The sequence below is a fragment of the Nomascus leucogenys genome, chromosome 12, assembly GCF_006542625.1.
Source record: "Nomascus leucogenys isolate Asia chromosome 12, Asia_NLE_v1, whole genome shotgun sequence".
Lineage (NCBI taxonomy): Eukaryota > Metazoa > Chordata > Mammalia > Primates > Hylobatidae > Nomascus > Nomascus leucogenys.
In genome coordinates this window covers 2,751,595-2,770,277 of record NC_044392.1, presented here as the reverse complement: position 1 = coordinate 2,770,277, position 18,683 = coordinate 2,751,595, and the positions used below count along the sequence as shown (strand labels likewise).

Sequence of the window (18,683 nt, the reverse complement as noted above, 5' to 3'; positions counted from 1 at the left end):
CATAATTTTAAAATTCCTTTGTTTGGTGGTTACTGCCATTCTGGGAATCATCAGGGATTAGGGGAATTCTCTTCCAAAATTCCCAGGGCTTGGATAACTGTAACCAGACTGCCCTGGGTTAATTTCCAACATGATTCCCAAGCAATGTCTAGGAACAGATAGGAGGGGCTAGATAAGGTTTCAGGGAAGAAATCCTTTGCCCCAGAAGGCATTGTGGATATACTCTTTGCTTGGAAGACAAGGAAATGGAGCCGGTATGCATAGCAGCAGGTTTTTACACCAGCTCCTCAGCCCTGTCCTAGTGCTGCCCCAGACTGAGAGGACCTGTGGTAAGACCCACACCCCTGCTCCATGGAGCCTGAATTTGCCCAGGAGCCCACTGGGCTGGTGAAGAATCAGGTGAATGAGGAATCAGTGTGAGCTTCACCGATTCTATCAACTATGTTGGGAGACCAAGTTGGGAATGGTTGGGAGAGGTGTTTAGGGCATGGTGTGGGGAAGTGTTGGTACAAAAAGAATCATAGCCTCCCACTCCAGGTCTGTCTTAAGGCCACCGATGGCACCAAGTGGAACAGGCAGCCATGGTGACTAGTGACATGCCAGGACCTTGTTTCCTGTGTACAGGGATGGGCCACAGCAAACAGCACCACGGCTCGGCGTCTTCACCCGGAACATGGCCAAAAAAACAGTGCACAGTTCATCCAACCAGGTCCTGCTCAAGTTCCACCGTGATGCAGCCGCAGGGGGGATCTTCGCCATAGCTTTCTCCGGTTAGTATGGAAGCCTGGCCTGGTGGGAAGGGCCAGGCTTTCAAGTCAAGGCTGAGCTTGACTCCCAGCTCCACCATTTGCAGATCATGTGACCTTGAGTGAGTTGTATAACCTCTTGGAGCCTCAGTGTCTTCAGAGTTATGAGAATTAAATGTATTAGCCTATGTGAGAGCTCTCAGCACAGGGTTCTGTAAATGTAAGTTTTCCTCCTATTCCACACTGCCAGGGCAGAGAGGCACAGAAGCCCAATCCTCGGTGCCAAGTCCACTTATTCACATCAACTCCCTGGCTGGGTCATCCCTATACCTGTGCCCCAGCTTATCCCTTAGCACTTTCTAGCAGGTTCTCCTTCTCCAAAGGGATCTAGGGCCTCTGCTGACCTCTCAAGGAGCACTGTGTTTTTGTGCACAAATGAAGGCATTGTGCAAGTGTGTAGTTGCCCAGCTACTTGGGAGGGTGAGGCAGGAGAACTGCTTGCAACCAGGAGGTGGAGGTTGCCGTGATCCAAGATCACACCATTGCGATCCAGCCTGGGCAACAAGAGCAAAACTCCATCTCAAAAAAAAAAAAAAAGATAAATAAAAGCTTCAAATGAAAGGCCAATCCAGCACACCCAGCAGCTCGAGGAATAACGTTCCCAGGAAGACGACAGGGACCATTGCTCACAATGGCTGCTGCTGAGCCAACTGCTGCTTAACATTAATAAAGCAATTGCCCCCACCGCTCACGAGTTAACATGTTCACACACACCAGAATCTGGCTGTGCTCTCTCAACACCTCACCCTCTTCCCCTCAGGGGAAGAAGGAGGGTATTCATAAAATGAAATGGAGGAGTCAGCCTTGAATGGCCCCTGCCCTAGCGTTCTGTAGCAATAACATGGTGGAAACAGTGGGATACCATCAATGTGGTAAGAGTGTGTGTGTGGTGGTGTGTGTGTGTGTGTGGTGTGAGAGAGATGGGAAACAGGGAGGCCGTGTCTGTAAAAGACCCAAGATCCTACAGCAAAATCTTCACAATGCTTATGCCTAGATGGTGAGATTTGGGAAATTTTTGTTTTGTTGCTTTTTAGTATCCCATGAACTTCCCGCATTAAACAGAAATTTGTAATTTTATGGCCAGGCACAGTGACTCACACCTGTAATCCCAGCACTTTGGAGGCCAAGGTGGGAGGATCACTTGAGCCCAGGAGTTTGAGACCAGCCTGAGCAATATCTTGAAACCCGATCTCTACAAAAAAAAAAAAAATTGTAATTAGCCAGGTGTGGTGGCATGAGCCTGTAGTCCCAGCTACTTGGGAGGCAGAGGTGAGAGGATAGCTTAAGCCCAGGAGGTCAAGGCTGCAGTGAACCATGATTGTGCCACTGTACTCCAGTCTGGGTGACAGAGCAAGACCCTGAAAAAAAAAAAAAAACTAGTTTTAAAATGTAATGGAAAACCACGCCAATCAAAACAGTAATCACAAAATATAAAGTACCCAGGCTGTATTTAAGTGGGGATTTGTTTTTATTCATTTTTTTTTCCTGGAAAAATTTAGTATGCCTTAGAAGTTTTGAAGATAAGTATGACACTGAGAATGGAAGGCACCCCATTTTTTTAACTTATTAAGAAAAATTATAATTGGCTACATAAAAACTTAATACTTCTACAAATCAAAAGTGCCATAAATAAAACTAAGCAAATGATAAACTGGGAAAATATAATTAACTGGCTAAGGTCAACCTTGAATATTCAGAGTTCTTCAAATTTAAAAGAAAAATAGGGACAAAGAAAGTCTTTCATAGCTAGACCTTCTTTCTGCCTAGAGTTTTATAATGTCTCAAGCTGTAGGGTTTCACGGTGCACTGGATGTGCATGGTACAGTATGCAATGCACAGAGGCACTGTTTTGTCACGCCATATTGCTGGGTGATCATGAAGTGATGTTTTAAGTATTTAAACTTCTAACATATTGGTTTGTCGCAACTCTTTTAATAGACAGTTAAAAAGAGAAATGCAAATAGGCCATTAACGTGAAAAATGCTTAGCCTAATTAGTTATCAAATGCCAATTAAAATAAAATAAATGCTGCTTTTCTGTTTAGCAAGTTAACAAAGATTAAAACAGACGACTATCTCTCCCAGTGGGGCCTAAGTTCTGTGAGGGCAAAGGGATGTATTTGTTTTGGTTGTTCTTGTAACCTCATCACCTGACACAGTGCCTGACCCAGGGTGAGTCCTCCATAGACAATCATTACATGAACTGGGTGAAAGAAGAATGATGGCGCCCAGTGCTGGAGGAACAGTCGCTCTGTTGACAGTATCAGTGGGAACCATTTTCCTGGAGGGCAAAGTGGAAGCATGCAGCGAGTGCGGACATGGCCTTCCCTGGCTTATGTTAAATCAAAGGTAAACCCACTTGGTTACCTCAAGAGTGCCTCTTAGTTTTAACACCCACATTTCATAGAGCTTACATATCTCTCAGTACGATACATTTCAGCGAGTGCGTCTAGAGAAAACATTTACAGTTAGATCCCCCAAAACATAATACACCATTTTAAATAAATCTATGTACAGGGAAAGTCTCAAGTTGCATTCCAACTACAGTTGGTAACATTTCAGAATCCCATGCGGACTTTTGGAAAGGGCTCCAATTCCATGGCGGGGATGTGTCTCAGAGGCTGATGGCTCTGAGGTGTCACTCCATGCTGTTCGTTGTAAACTGTACTCTACCACCTGGTGCCAGTCCTGAATGCATTCCCACTGAGCCTTTCATAGCTAGACCTTCTTTCTGCCTAGGGTTTTATAATGTCTCAAGCTGCAAGAGTTCACGGTGCACTGGATGTGGATGGTACAGTATGCAATGCACAGAGGCACTGTTTTGTCACACCATGTTGTTGGGTGATCGTGATGTTTTAAGTATTTAACTTCTCTAACATAATGGTTTGTTGCATATATTTAGGTATTTTATTTTGTCTTAATTACTCTTTGGATTTGGGGTTGAAGTACAACACAGTATAATTTTTTCCCACTTAAAATAATGGGATAGAGGCTCCTAGTTAATATATTTACACAGAACATTTGATTTCCAGGAAAGGATTACTGACATTCAGCAGGAGATAGCTCTACTTTCAAAAGGGTCATGTACTTGAATCCTTCCTAGTTAAAAAAGAAAAAGAAAAAAAAAACATAAAAGATGCATATATGAAAAAAAGATTTCATTGCAGCTTTATTTTAAATTGCAAAACTTTGGAAACCTAAATGGTCAACAGAGTATCTGTTAAATACATTCTAGTAAATCTATATGATTAAATCCTATGAAGTTATTTCAATCATATTTTCTAAGAAATGTAATTATATGGGAAATTCTTGCAATATGATAGTAAGTGTGCAAGGATCAACACAAGCTATATAACATATAATGCAAGTTGTGTAAAACAAAAATATTTATATATGCAGAGAATGAACACTCCAGGAACGTACTGTAATTGGTTAACAGTCGTTATCTCTGAGAGGGCAATGGATAAGTTTGATTTCTTCCTAGTGTTCCATAGAATACCTCAAATTTTCTTTAATGATAACGTATGTGTATTTATCAAAGAACACTTTTTTAATATAGCACGGATTGGGGTGATTGGAAATAGTAACGATAACAGCAGCAGTGGCAGCAAGAGCAGATAACACTTGTATAGCACTTGACTCTGTGCCAGTAATAAAAGCCAGGTTGTGAGGCCACACTGAACTTAGTCTCAGTAAATAGCATCCTGCCTCTGTCATCATCCAGTCTCTGCCCATAGGGATGAATTCCAGTCTAGAAAATCTGTGAAGCCAGAAGTATCCGGTCAAAGATCAGAAGGGTCAGCTTGTTAGCTGACTTCAGTGGGTACTCGCAGAAGCCACATGCAGCATGTAGATGCTCAGTGGTGCGAAGAATACAGGGTTTGGGAGCAGCCAGACCTGGATTCAAATCCTGCCTGTGCCACCTGATTCCTGTGTGACCTTGAGGAACTTACTTCACCTTTCTGAATCTCACTTGCTCACGAGTAGAGTAAGAGCACCTCACAGCGTGGTCAGATGTTGTGAGGGTTAGAATGGCGGCCTATAAAATGCCTAATATCTACGAGGCACTCAGAAAACGCTCCTCTCCCACCCTTCAGTGCCGGGGATGGTGTCACTGACTTCTCAGATCTCCCCTCTTTTGTTATTATTAATTTCAATAAGGATGACAGAAGGTAAGCAAAAAGGACTTCGCTAAACTTGCCCTGTTTACAGATTAGTACTCATGAATATCTGCGTGTGAATAAATGAGGAATGAGAAAGTGAAGAATGGAACAAATGAATGACAGCGTACCTGGAGAATGATGATCTTACCCTGACTTGCCTGCTTTTATCTTTTCAGCTTATCCACTCACGAAATGCCCTCCTCCCACCATCCTCCCCAACGCCGAAGTCGTCACAGAGAATGAAGAATTCAACATAGGTACCATCTCCCAAGCCAGCAAGGACTGTGAGCCCAGGACTGGGGAAGGAAGGGAAGGTGGCGGGGGGAGCTGTCGGGCCAGTGGACCTTGTCTCCTGCTTCTGTCTGTGGAGAGAGAAACAGTAGGCCCTGTGCCAGAGGGTTCTTTCCACTGAGTTTACACCCAAAATAAAACCAAAGGGGAGGCAGGAAAACAGTTTTCTTCTGTGATTCAAGTCAGCATCTTTTTGAGAAATAAATCCATGCAAGACAGTATAAAATGTCCTGGAATATGAAATATTCCGAGGCTCAGGCAAGGCTGAGTTGTGAGAGGGGAGCAGTTGCCTGGGCCGTTTGATGGGAGCCGAGCTAGTTATTTAAGTCTGAACAGAACATGACCCGCCTCTGATTATCTCACCTGGAAGTGGGTTTAAGGTACTAATGACCGGACTTCTTAAGAGAGTCTATATGTTGGTCTTTCTTTGACAGGTGACATCGTACGCTACAGATGCCTCCCTGGCTTTACCTTAGTGGGGAATGAAATTCTGACCTGCAAACTTGGAACCTACCTGCAGTTTGAAGGCCCACCCCCAATATGTGAAGGTAATTGCATGTAGCCGCATCTGTATGGGGCCTAGAAGTTCCTCCTGAACAAAGCCCTTGTTTTGCTCCTCTTTCTATTCCCAGTTCTCAGCTCAGTCACTGCCCCATAACTTGAAAGGTCTCTTGGTAAATGTTGTCTGATGGATGAATAAGTGCATGAGGAATGACTGAGTGATCACTAGATAGGTTCTCTGCCCTGTTCTGGTGTCTGAACCTATGAATTGGCCACAGTGGCCACATTTATTTCCATCTGCCTTTTTTTCTTTCCCTGGAATTTCTTGGAATTGCATACTGAGTACTGGAAGGACGAAGTCCCTCCCTGGGCCGTCAGGGAAGAGTGGGTTCACACACCATCCCTGCTTTACTGGTGCGCGGATGCACTCAAGGTGCTGTATGCCAAACCAGGCAACTGAGAGACCACAGCAGTCTTTATTCCAGTGTACTATGCCTTGACAGAAATGAATTCGCTTCAGCGAGTCACCCCAACTAAGATCAAAAAATAGTCTGCACTCATCAGGCATCTGACCTAAGGCAAGGTACCTGATTGTCCCGCCCTCAGTCTTCCCTTCTATAAACTGAGGATAAGGATAGTACTTATGCCATGGGGGTATTAAATGGGTTAATAACATAAACCAGTTTAGAATGATGCCTGGCATGCAGTAATTGTTCCATGTTTGCTGTTAATATTATCGCTAGTGCGCCTACTGTTTCTAGAACTACTGCTACCTGCAAATATTCAGTAGCCTATGGGGAAACAGGTCAGCCTTTCCACCACTTCTGGGAAAGCAAGAGTAGGAAGAACCTGCAATATGGACTGTCAGTGAGGAATAGCAGACCTGGTAGAGGCAGGAGGGGACCACGAGGCCTAAGAGAACTTAAGTATCACCACATCTCAGTGCCCTGTGCGGGTCATCGGATTAGTGAAATCAGAAGCATGTCAAAGCAAAGCAGGTTTCCTCTTAGAAGACATTTGTTTTCCTTCTCCTCTTAAAATTAAAAAGGAAGGTCTGTTGGGGAAAGTCAGTGAGTCCCTTTCAAAGCTAGTCAGGCAGAATCCTGGATGAGTCCTGTGAAATTCTGGGCCACAGCAAGATTCTGTCTAGGAGCCCAGCCCCAGCGCTGATTACCAACCCCCACTTCTCTGAAGGCAGAGGTGAGATGCGTGGACAGCCCATGGCAAAGTCTTCTACCCAAAATAGCATTACCTGAGATTGTAATCCAGGGGTTAATTTTTGGCCTTGCAGTTCCAGAACCTCCCTTTTACTGGTGTCCCAGAATCCAGCATACCCAGGAAGCCTGTCTAAAGGCACATCTACTGCAAAATACTGATTTCTCCGTGTGCAGTGATCGGAATACTTACAACTGTTGTCAATGCACACCTTTGTACTGAAAGAACACTGTACTGAAGAAGTTGATTTAGTCCTCGGAACTTTGCTTTGGTGTCCACAACCCAAGCAAATGGAGGTAGATGGGCCTGGAATTGCTTTCATGCTGCGAAGCTTGCCTGTGCGCCAGGACAGAGCCCTTCCTCAGTGCTGGAGAAGGCCCTCTCTGAACCAGCAGCTTCCCTCCCATTCATGATGATGACAAAATAACCAACCCTGCTACTCCAGCTTCTCCTTTTCTAAGTGCCAAGCTCAATGTCTTCCTTAGAATGACATTTTTTTCTTCAGCTATATTAATAGTACTAATCAGGCCACAGCCAAGTTCTGAGACCTTTCCGTTCAAGCTGCAGTTATCATCATTCCCTCTACAATTTATTGAAGCACTATGTTGCATGCTTTACACATATTATTTGATATTATATATATATATATATATATATATATATATATATTTTTTTTTTTTTTTTTTTTTGAGATGGAGTCTCACTGTGTTGCCAGGCTGGAGGGCAGTGGTGCAATCTCAGCTCACTGCAACCTCCCAGGAAGCAATTCTCCTGCCTCAGCCTCCTGAGTAGCTGGGACTACAGGCACGTGCCACCACACCCAGCTAATTTTTGTATTTTTAGTAGAAATGGGGTTTCACCATGTTGGCCAGGATGGCCTCGAGTTCTTGACCTCATGATTCACCTGCTCCGCCCTCCCAAAGTGCTGGGATTATAGGCGTGAGCCTCCGCACCCAGCATATAATATTTTATATAATGCTCACAACAGCCCTGTAAGGTCTGTGTTATCTCTGTGTTGGAGATAGAGAAGCCATCACACACAGAGGAGATAACTTTTTCGAGACCACACCAGTAGTAAGTGGCAGAGGTGGGCTATGAATCCAGGTGTATTTGACTCAAAATCCCGTGTACTTACCCCTGCCCTATACAGTACAATCTTTGTTCAAACAAAACCCATTTTATAGATTATCTCCTTTGGATCTGGGGAAGCCTTACTGTTGTCTGTATGTATGTTCCATCCTCCCCTACTCAAAGCCAGGTAGTGGAACCCACAACTTATCTAGGAAGTGATTCCAACCAACTGGCGAAGCCCAAGTCCCAGAAATACTGCAGTATCGACACAGGATCTAAGGCCACCTCATGTCCTGGAGCAGCACAATGATGGATGTGGGATCTTATCTGAACGTGCTCAAATACTGATTTTCTAGTGGTTGTCTTCAGTATTGGGAAAAGCAAATGTGCTGGCCGTAGTTCCATCTCCACCCCTATGTACTTGGTGTTTCTCTTTCTTTCTCCAAGTGCACTGTCCGACAAATGAGCTTCTGACAGGCTCCACAGGCGTGATCCTGAGCCAGAGCTACCCTGGAAGCTATCCCCAGTTCCAGACCTGCTCTTGGCTGGTGAGAGTGGAGCCCAACTATAACATCTCCCTCACGGTGGAGTACTTCCTCAGCGAGAAGCAGTATGATGAGTTTGAGATTTTTGATGGTAAGTCGGTCAAATGCCACACAGTTCTCTGCTGCAGAAGACACGCACTTGCTCCTGAACCCGAGGAGTCTGTGCTGCAGTTTTCCTGTCAGGGCTCGCCAGAAGCTCCACAGGATGTCCTGCCCTACCACAGCCACCCCAAGGCCATGGGACCTGAGGGGTGGCATGGCCCAAGCAGCAGAGCTGCTTGTGCTGCAACTTGAACCTGTTACCGAACCTTTTCTTACTCTAGCTCCCACTCAAAGCCATTCCTGTTAATGTCAACAGGTAAGCGGGTCATAACAGTATTCCCAAGTGAAGAGTGTGCTTCCTCCAAAATCCAGAGATCTACCAAACATCGTGCTGCCTCTTTGGCTTGAAGAGGGAAAAGGTGCAATAATTTGCTCTTTAATTTGGAGGGCATGTCTCAGCATGCTTCAGACCACTGGACCCTAAACATTTCACAGCAGAACTTTGTAGGATTTATCTGTTACCCTCTGGAGCACATGCATCTTGCAAAGGCATCTTGCCAGAACACTAATTGTCCCTTCTCACTCATCAGATCTGATTAATATGAGGTCCTCAATAGAGTGAACCAATATGTTATATTCTGCAAGATGTCCAGATGGTCCACATCCCGTTATACACTATTATGGCAGAGAGCAGGAGAAGTAACATAGCTCTGGGGGAACCATGAATGTATACTATTGTCTACCTCATGTGAACGCAAACTGCTTCTGATCCTCCTTTCTGAAGGGTATGGAAAAGACTACATGGCCAGATCAACAGCTACATTCTACATAATCAAGGCTGTGTTGATCTGTTCAAATAAAGATATGCGCCTCGCACAGCTGCTACCATTGAGGCTCCTATTTTGTTAAGTGTGTACTGTGAGACGGACCTGGGCCAGGGCTCCATTTATTCCCAAAACCAACCTTCACACACCGCTCCTCTGACAGAGTAGCTATGATAGTGCTTTGGACCCCCAGGCATCAGCATCAATTAACATCCTGTATCCAGAAGTCTTTGATACATCTGAACATTCCATTTGCTATAATATTCTGTTTTCTGAATAAACAGTAGCAGGTCTTTTGGGGGAAGAACTGTAGGAACAACTGCTATATACAATTATTGTCATTGTGCAGGGTCTTTTTTCATAGGGACCCAGCCTCTTGGGAAATGAAGCCTGGCTCAAGTCTGCAAACTGGGCAAGGGATTGCACCTTTCTGCTGGGGGCAGCTTTTCTCATCCTGCGGTTATCTACTCGTGATCTATTTTGTTCATATAGTCATACCTGTTTTGGCTGCTCTTCTTGGCTTCCTGTTTACTTTGCCCTTACGAACATCATGTTCCATGAGCCATCTTTGTAGATCCCGTAGGCCAGGCTCTCCCAGCTGCCATTCCAGCCTTGCTTCCCATTTTAATAATTATGCCAACTTTGCCTCTGACTGTTAAGTAGTTCCACCTGGCCTCTGTATTCTAGGACCTTCTCATCCCCATTACTGCTAGGGAGCCCAGTGTCTCTTCCCATCAGTTTTGACCCACAGAGGATAGCCATTAGTTACTCAGGTTTTCTGCAATGCTGGTGCTCATCCCCTCCAGGAAGGCTGGAGCTCCTCACCTCCTGGTTGCTTTAGTAAATGGAGTGTCCTCCAGGTCTTCCTGAGAATTATGGTCAGCTTTTACACAGCAGACCTAGCCCAGCATGCCACTTCTCCCCACCTTTCCCTTCACAGTTTGCATGGCAGTTCTGGTGGCTCTACTTTGTTTAATATGATCCATTAATTTTTCCAAGCTTCTAAGAGCTATCTCAGTGGCATAGTAGAGCCATCACTCAGGGCCTTTTCCAGAGTGATAAATCCTGTGTTATGGATGATCCAGCTTTATATTCTGTGCCCCTTCAACCAGCCCTCTCGGGATGCAATCTCAGGCACTTAAGGTAGGACAAAAGAAGAGGGAGGTCTTTCTCAAAGAGCTTTCAAAAGCAGTATTAGGGAGCTCTGTTACTTATGACCCCGAGACATGACATTTTCCTCTAGTTTTATTACTATGTATTCATTCCATAAATATTTTTTTCTATATGGCAGGCACGGAGGGTTTTTTTTTTTGTTTTTTTTTTTGAGACTGAGTCTTTCTCTGTCACCCAGGCTGGAGTGCAGTGGTGCGATCTTGGCTCACCACCTCCTGGGTTTAAGCGATTCTCGTGCCTTAGCCTCCCCAGTAGCTGGGACTACAGGCACGCACCACCATGACCAGATAATTTTTGTATCTTTTTTTTTAGTAGAGATGGGATCTTGCTATCTTTGCCCAAGCTGGTCTCAAACTCCTGGGCTCAAGTGATCCACCTGCCTCAGCTTCCCAAAATGCTGGGATTACAGGCGTGAGCTTAAATACACACAAGAGAAGTAGGGTGGCCAAGTGCAAGAAGTTCCCAGTTTGAAAACCAGCTCTTCCATTAACCAGCTACTTGACCTTGGTCAAGTCTCCAAATGCAAATCAATTTCATCTTACCTGCCAGCTCCTAGAGGTAGGCAGGGACTTCCTAGAGCACTGCTTTAGAGCTGGGCTTAGGAGAAAAGAGCACCTTGAGCCATGCCTGTGGATGCAGAGAGAGGAATGCGGGTGCAAATGATTTTGCTGACTCTGAACAAGTCACCCCACCCTCTGAGCCCTGAGGTCTTCCCTGGAGGCTCCCTGTGATGGCTCCCATGGTCTGTAATCCTGCGTCCTTCTCACCCCAGGTCCATCAGGACAGAGTCCTCTGCTGAAAGCACTCAGTGGGAATTACTCAGCTCCCCTGATTGTCACCAGCTCAAGCAACTCTGTGTACCTGCGCTGGTCATCTGATCACGCCTACAATCGGAAGGGCTTTAAGATCCGCTATTCAGGTGAGTGAAAAAAAACACAAATAAGCCACAGGCCCTCTCCTCATCAAAGCCGCAAGCTCCTCTGTGGAGACCGGGCAGCCATTCCCCTCCTCTAAATCTGCCTCACCTGAAGCTGAGTGGTCTTTGCCATTCCCCTACCTCCTATTTTTCTATTCCATTCCCCTCTTTGAACCTCTTCCCTCTCTTCTCATACTGCCAGCCTTTGTCTTCAGGATAAGTTTAACTATTTTATATGATCTGATAATGCCTAACAGTGATCCTGTCCCTTTAGGAAAGTTAGGAAATGTTAATAAAAGTTTCTTAAAACTAGTAAGCCCTAAGGTATGGATCTCTGACTGGCAGATGTTAAGCAGGCAGCAAAGGATGGGCTATATTTCAAGGCCAGGCACCTTTGTTCTGCTCTGCAAGCCATATCTTATAAACAGAGTCAGATCAAAAGGCCAAAGACTGACCCAGGCAGCAATCTATAAGGACCGAGAAAAGTATTCCTGGGAATATAATGAGATGGAGGAAATTGAATTTATCTGATCTCCCGTCATGGGGATTGCTGTCTGTGGTTGGAAGAAAACTTCACAAGCTGCTTGATGCCCACTTTGAAGGGAGGTGCGTTCAGTGAACTGCTGACTGGGCTCCGCAAGCTTGGAGGCAGAAATGAATTACTTAAGACCATGGGGGGTTCCATCACACACCAGTTCCCTTTCAGCACTCTTTCCCCTGGCTACCTTCAGCCTACATTCCAGGCAAACAATGGACAAATTTCTAAAGAATATTGGTTGGGGGCTAGGTGCGGTGGCTCACGCCTGTAATCTCAGCACTTTGGGATGCCAAGGCGGGCAGATCACCTGAGGTCAGGAGTTTGAGACCAGCCTGACCAACATGGTGAAACCCCATCTCTACTAAAAATACAAAAATTAGCCAGGCATGGTGGCGTGCACCTGTCATTTCAGCTACTCGGGAGGCTGAGGCAGGAGAATTGCTTGAACCCGGGAGGCGGAGGTTGCAGTGAGCTGAGATCACGCTACTGCACTCCAGCCTGGGCAACAAGAGTGAAACTCTGTCTCAAAAAAAAAAAGAAAGAATCTTGGTTGGAAGGAATGTCAAATTCAGTGCCTGAAGTCCCACTTGCCACAGTCCATCTCTTCTCATGGGTCTCCTACTTGCAAGACCAGCCCATACTCAGCGGGTGAACAGTCTTAAAGAATCCCTGGGTCTAGCTCTCAGGGAACAGCCAACCAGAGGAAGCTGAGGGCCCCTGGGAGGAGGTGGGTCTTGACTGTCTCAGAGCCCATATCCTCTGCAAAGTCCATCCAACCTCTCCTTTCCCTGGTGCACACAGAGGAGGGGTCTGGGTGGCTGCAATGACTGACTGCCCCAATGTCAGTGACCACCTCTCTCACCTACTAGCTGTGGGATCATTAGGCAAGGTACTTAACTACTTCAGGCCTCAGTGTCCGCATGATGGAAAAGAAACTTTAAGGTGCCTCTTGGGGTGACTCAGGCTGAGTTCCTGGTAGCTGCTCATTCAAACAGGAAATACAGCAGTTTGGTAGGATTTCACTGTGCTGGTTGCTAAATTAGGAACTGAACGTTATTAAGGAGTTACCCTTTCCTTGATGTTCTAACATGTTTGGGGATAATGAGTCAGTTGTAATTACAATACATATGCCACGTAGAAAGTGAATTAATTACATGGTGCAACAATTAGTACTTAATAATTCAGATAAAGTAGACGAGTGTAATTTGCACCTGCGTCTGTCACTGTGACTAAGTATATTTTACAACTGAGATTCTTGTTCCTGAGGGAGGTAACCATGTGGATACGGCATACATAGGACACAGGGGGCAAAGCAGGAGTAGGGAAACAAATCGGCTTGGAAGGCAGCTATTTAAAACAACAATTTCACTGGCAGAGGGATATGATCACCAAAAAAGAGGCCGGGGACCTCACCGGGGGCGGCTGTAAGGGCCCCACACCCGCATCCTGCCTTATCCATCTCTGCCTGGAAGACCCCACCAGGGACTCCTAGGGCAAACAAAGAGAATTATCTGCCTGCTCCTTTGGTCATGCCTCTTTCCAGGCCTCACAGAACTCCCCTGAGGATTACTGGCAGGCTTTATAATGTGAGTCCTTTCAGGCTGGGATTTTTTGTTTTGTTTTTTTTTGTTTGCTTGGTTTTTGAGACAGAGTCTCACTCTGTCACCCACGCTGGAGTGCAGTGGCATGAGCTCATCTCCCTGCAGCCTCCACCTCCTGGGTTCAACTGATTCTCCTGCCTTAGCCTCCCGAGTAGCTGGGACTACGGGCACGCACCACCACGCCTGGCCAATTTTTATATTGTTTGTAGAGACAAGGTTTCACCATTTTGGCCAGGTTGGTCTTGAACTCCTGGCCTCAAGTGATCCACCGGCCTCGGCCTCACAAAGTGCTGGGATTACTGGCGTAAGCCACTGCGCCCAGCCCAGTGTTTTCTTCATTGTTGTATTGCAAGCACTTAGAACAATATCTGGAAGATAATAGATACTTGATATCTATTTGTTGAATAAATGAATGAAACAAGTTGAAGCCATATGTGGAGGGGAAATGAGCACTGTAGGGAAATGTGTGTCCCGCGTTGCCACAGGTCCGTCTCAGCGCATTCCCCCACACAGCACAAAGAAGGACAATGACCATTTATTGAGCATTGAACAGTGAGTGCCCCATGCTGTGTTGGGGGCTTTATGTACACAATCTACATATACAGTTTAAATTGCCCAAAAATCTGTGAGGTGGGTATTACCAGTCCCAATTTACAGGCGAGGAAATTGGAGCTGAAGTGATTTGCCCCAAGTTACAGAAACTGGTCAGATCAGAAACGGGACTGGAGCCCAGGCCTGACTCCGGTCGAAGTCCACACCCCTGCAGTTGCAGCTTTCTGGAACCAACCCCATTGGGTTCTACTTTCTAAGTCTGGGAGCTGAAGGGATTTGAGAGCCTGAACTCAGCCATACAACCAGATCTGTCTTTGGACTGCAAAAGGGACCCAGTGCTTCATGAAGCTAGTTTTTTTTTATTATTATTATTTTCCGTTGTTTTGTTTCGGCTTTACCAACCTGACTGGGTGTTTTCCAGTATCCACCATTCAGACTTTCCTCAGTAGCAGAGGATGTGGCAGTGGCAAAGACAAGGGGATGCAGGGAGATAAAAGGGAAAGGGGCCTGCATGAAAGACCATGTCTGTCTTCCTGCTGGTACCCGTTCCCTGAACCTCATCTTGTTGTTTAGCCCCTTACTGCAGCCTGCCCAGGGCTCCACTCCATGGCTTCATCCTAGGCCAGACCAGCACCCAGCCCGGGGGCTCCATCCACTTTGGCTGCAACGCCGGCTACCGCCTGGTGGGACACAGCATGGCCATCTGTACCCGGCACCCCCAGGGCTACCACCTGTGGAGCGAAGCCATCCCTCTCTGTCAAGGTGAGAAGCAGGTGGAAAGGAGGTCACAAGGTAGCTCGAATCCAACTCACATCTTGGGTTTGTCCCAGGACTAGTCACTTCCAAATGTGGGTTTCCTCTTTGATAATGATTTCATTCTTTCCACAAGCATTTACAAGATCTGTAATGTGTAGCAATCTCAGTGTTTTGAGATCCATGGGGGAGATGGGTATGTGAGCACATCAATGCAAAGTGGCAGAGGAAGGAAGTGTTGTGTCAGGAGCATAATCAGTGTTGTGGGATCCCAGAGGTGAGAACGGATCTGCTTGCTGCTGGCCAGCTGGGGAGGGCTCCCAGCAGAGGGGATGCTTGGGCTCGGGCTCATAGAGCAAGTGGGTTGATCAAACACTTGAAATGTATCAGTCTCAGTTTGCATGCATTACCTTTTATGATTTATGACAGTTTTTTCCCTTAAAGTAATATACATTCAAACTAAAAATCTGAAGAAGAAAAAAAAGACGGTAGATAATGCAAAAGAAAAAAAGTGAAAATGAATGATAAACCTGAGATCACCACTGTTAACATTTCAGCACATTTCCTTTGGTCTTTTATGTATTGATTATAAAAATAGGATCATGTACAAAGCTCTTATAGATTTTGTTTCCCATAATGCTGTGCAACCATTGAAAATCATGGTGAGGAAGTATATTTAGCTATGTACTATTTTTTGAGACAGAGTCTCGCTCTGTCGCCCAGGCTGGAGTCCAGTGGCATGATCTCAGCTCACTGCAACCTCTGCCTCCTGGGTTCAAGCAATTCTCCTGTCTCAGCCTCCCGAGTAGCTGGGATTACAGGCATCCACCACTACGCCCAGCTAATTTTTGTACTTTTAGCAGAGACGGGGTTTCACCATGTTGGTCAGGCTGGTCTCAAACTCCTGACCTCAGGTCATCCACCCGCCTTGGTCTCCCAGAGTGCTGTCTCGGGCGAGCCACCGCGCCTGGTCTCTGTTGTTAATATGATACTTCCTCACCATTATTTTCAATAGTTGCACAACATTATGAGAAATCTGTCATTCATTTAAGTATCATTCTCTTGTTGGTCATTTGGATTTCTATATTCTTTGTGACTATAAACTTATAATTCCATTTTTATGAATATTACATATTTCCTTAAAGCAAATTCCCAGAAATTAGATTCTCACATCATAACGTATGTGATTGACAGCTGTCGATACTGATTGCCCCCCAGAAAGTTGCCCTCACGTACAGCAGCATGTGAGAGCTGTCTTTTCTCCCACAGTCTCAACGTTATGCACTGCATTTAAAAAAAGAAGAAAACATTGCCAACTACATAGACAAAAACAGGAAATCACATTGTTATTTGATTTTTCCTTTGGTTCCCAGTAGTGGTGAAGTACTTTTTAAAGACATCTCTCATCTCTAATCCTCACAACCTTCTTGCCTGTGCCTGTGCTTTCTCAAAGAACAAAAACAATGTGCTATTAATAATCTACTCTACCCCTAAGCAAAGGTCACAGTGAACTGGCTGTCCACAAATGGCAAATGGCCTTTGGCTTTGGTCTCTGCGTCTCTAATTGCATTAACAAGGACAGGTCTTTTTTCCAGAGCACCAGTTGGAACCTACTAAGCCTCTCGTATCTGTTACCCTACATCACTACCCAAGATTAAGCCTCCCCCAGGCTTCAGTTGACCCATCCCCATACTACTGTGCATGTCTTCTCCCCAATCCACCCCTTGCCTCCCACTGATGCCCTTCCTCTGAGCCTCCCACTGCATTCTCTGGAATCCTAGTTCCATGGCCAGGAAGCGTGCACCCTCAGTCCCTACCCAGCTGGCTGTCTTCACTTCCTCCCTCCATGGAGACCGTGGCTGTCCTCTGAGAGCACGTATGCTGTGGCCCTTTCAAGTGGAGTATTAATCCCCCTCCACCCACCTCCTACTTCCCACAGAATTCTGGGCCAGGAAGGGCCTGGAATTCTTCCACTTCTCTACTGCTGCTTCCAAACCATGACTTTTCCACTCTTCCTTTAGAGACTCTATGCCTCCTAATGCCTTCTCTCTCCTTCCCCAGCCCGTTCTTTCACTCTGTGTCTCTCTCCCTCACAGATCTCATTCCACCACAAGCCTCAAATACTTTGTGATTGTATCCCCTCCCCCTCCTACCCACAGGAAGTGTCCCTCTTACTGCCAGGTTTGGGGGACTGCATTTTGGCATGGAGATCATAAGACACAGGCTTTTAGTATCTCAGGCTGGAGTATTATCTTCTGTCCCCTTAGTTACCTACAAAAGCAAGGCCAGGTCAGGGCCCGTGAGAAGTGGCTGCCACCCACTTCCTTCACTGCCCTCCCTGGGTTGACTCTCCATGCAAGACACCAGTGGAGATCCAAGTATTTCTTCCCAAAGGATTCAAGGAAGCTGGGCAGGTAGTTGATCTAATATGACAGCTTGGCTAACCTAGATCCACTGAAGGAGCTCATAGCCTTTCTGTTTAGTCATTAAGAGTCTCATGTTTAAACACTCTCTTATTTCTCATTCCTTCTGTGTTCCTGATCCTCCTCTTCTGGAGAGTCCCACACCTAGATCCTTCTTCCATCTTGGTATTCCAACTTCTCTCCCTCTGAACAGTCTACCCTCCCCCATTCATAACAGAGCCCCAGCCTGATGCCTCTTATTGGTTCTGGAAATTCTTATAGCATCAAGCATCTTGTTAGGCAATCTCAGTGGGACTCTGCCCAAGCTTATTCTGGCTCTGAGCGAAAAAGTTCTGAGCTCTAGATTAGTTGCCAGAGGGGACAGTGGATGGAGGCAGTAGTGGGTACTTTGACAGATTAATCTTTCCATCTGTAATACCCCCTGAGCTATCAAAGGGCAAAGATGATTTACAAGTATTACTTTCTTTCAAAGACCAAACAGTCTACTCTTGCCTAAGTAATTCCTATTCCTCCTATAAACATAATGTCGACCCTACTCATTATAAAATAATAACCCTGGCCATGTTGCTACAAACATGTCTTTCCTGAGTTGTCCCTTTGACATTCCTTTTCTTTGTATTCCTGAGTTAGTTCTGTCATTTTTTATATCCCATATCTTGTCCTTTCTTGGTTTTCACCCTCTTTTTCATGGGGTATATCCTTAAGTAAATTCCTCAGAAAGGGTTCATGAGAGGTACATTTTCTGAGACTTTACATGTCTGAAAGTGTCTGTCTTTTTGCGCTCACACATGCTTGGTCAGTTGACTGGGTAAAATTCTAGTTTACAAATCATTTTCTTCAGAGATTTAAAGATTTGTTCCGTTATCTTTAAACACTCACTGATGATGGGAAGTCTTGTGCCAGTTTGATTCTCATTCCTTCACAGTTACGTCATTTTTTTCCCCCTTTCTAGGAACTTGGAGGAATGCCTGTGTGTCTCTGGACATCTTAGACACACAAAATTCCATGATGGTGAATCTAAGAGTGATTCCCTTTGCATTCCTTTGGCTCCCTTTCCATCTGAAGACTTGTGTCTGTCTTCAGCTCTGAGAAATTTTCATCTATGATAATTCCATCCCATCCACTTTTTGTGTTCTCTCTTTTTGGAGCTCTGATCAGTTGGATGCTGGACCTCCTGTGTTGAGGACTGATCTTCAGTGTTTTCAGTCCTTTTCTCTCATTTTCAGTCTCTTTTTTTTCAATATTCTGAGAAATTTACTTTTAATCTCTA

At 45.5% G+C, this 18,683-nt stretch overlaps 1 protein-coding gene across 13 annotated transcripts in view; it reads left to right on the top strand.

Moving 5' to 3' along the window:
- Window positions 1-18,683, top strand: part of CSMD2 (CUB and Sushi multiple domains 2) — a 675,146-nt gene that overhangs the window by 558,260 nt on the left and 98,203 nt on the right. For all 13 annotated transcript variants that reach the window (XM_030823365.1, XM_030823367.1, XM_030823372.1 and 10 more), the window contains 6 exons: window positions 625-770; window positions 5,145-5,225; window positions 5,694-5,807; window positions 8,494-8,682; window positions 11,403-11,549; window positions 14,811-14,999. In XM_030823365.1, the coding sequence (XP_030679225.1) occupies window positions 625-770; window positions 5,145-5,225; window positions 5,694-5,807; window positions 8,494-8,682; window positions 11,403-11,549; window positions 14,811-14,999 (866 nt within the window). The remainder of the gene's footprint in view (window positions 1-624; window positions 771-5,144; window positions 5,226-5,693; window positions 5,808-8,493; window positions 8,683-11,402; window positions 11,550-14,810; window positions 15,000-18,683) is intronic.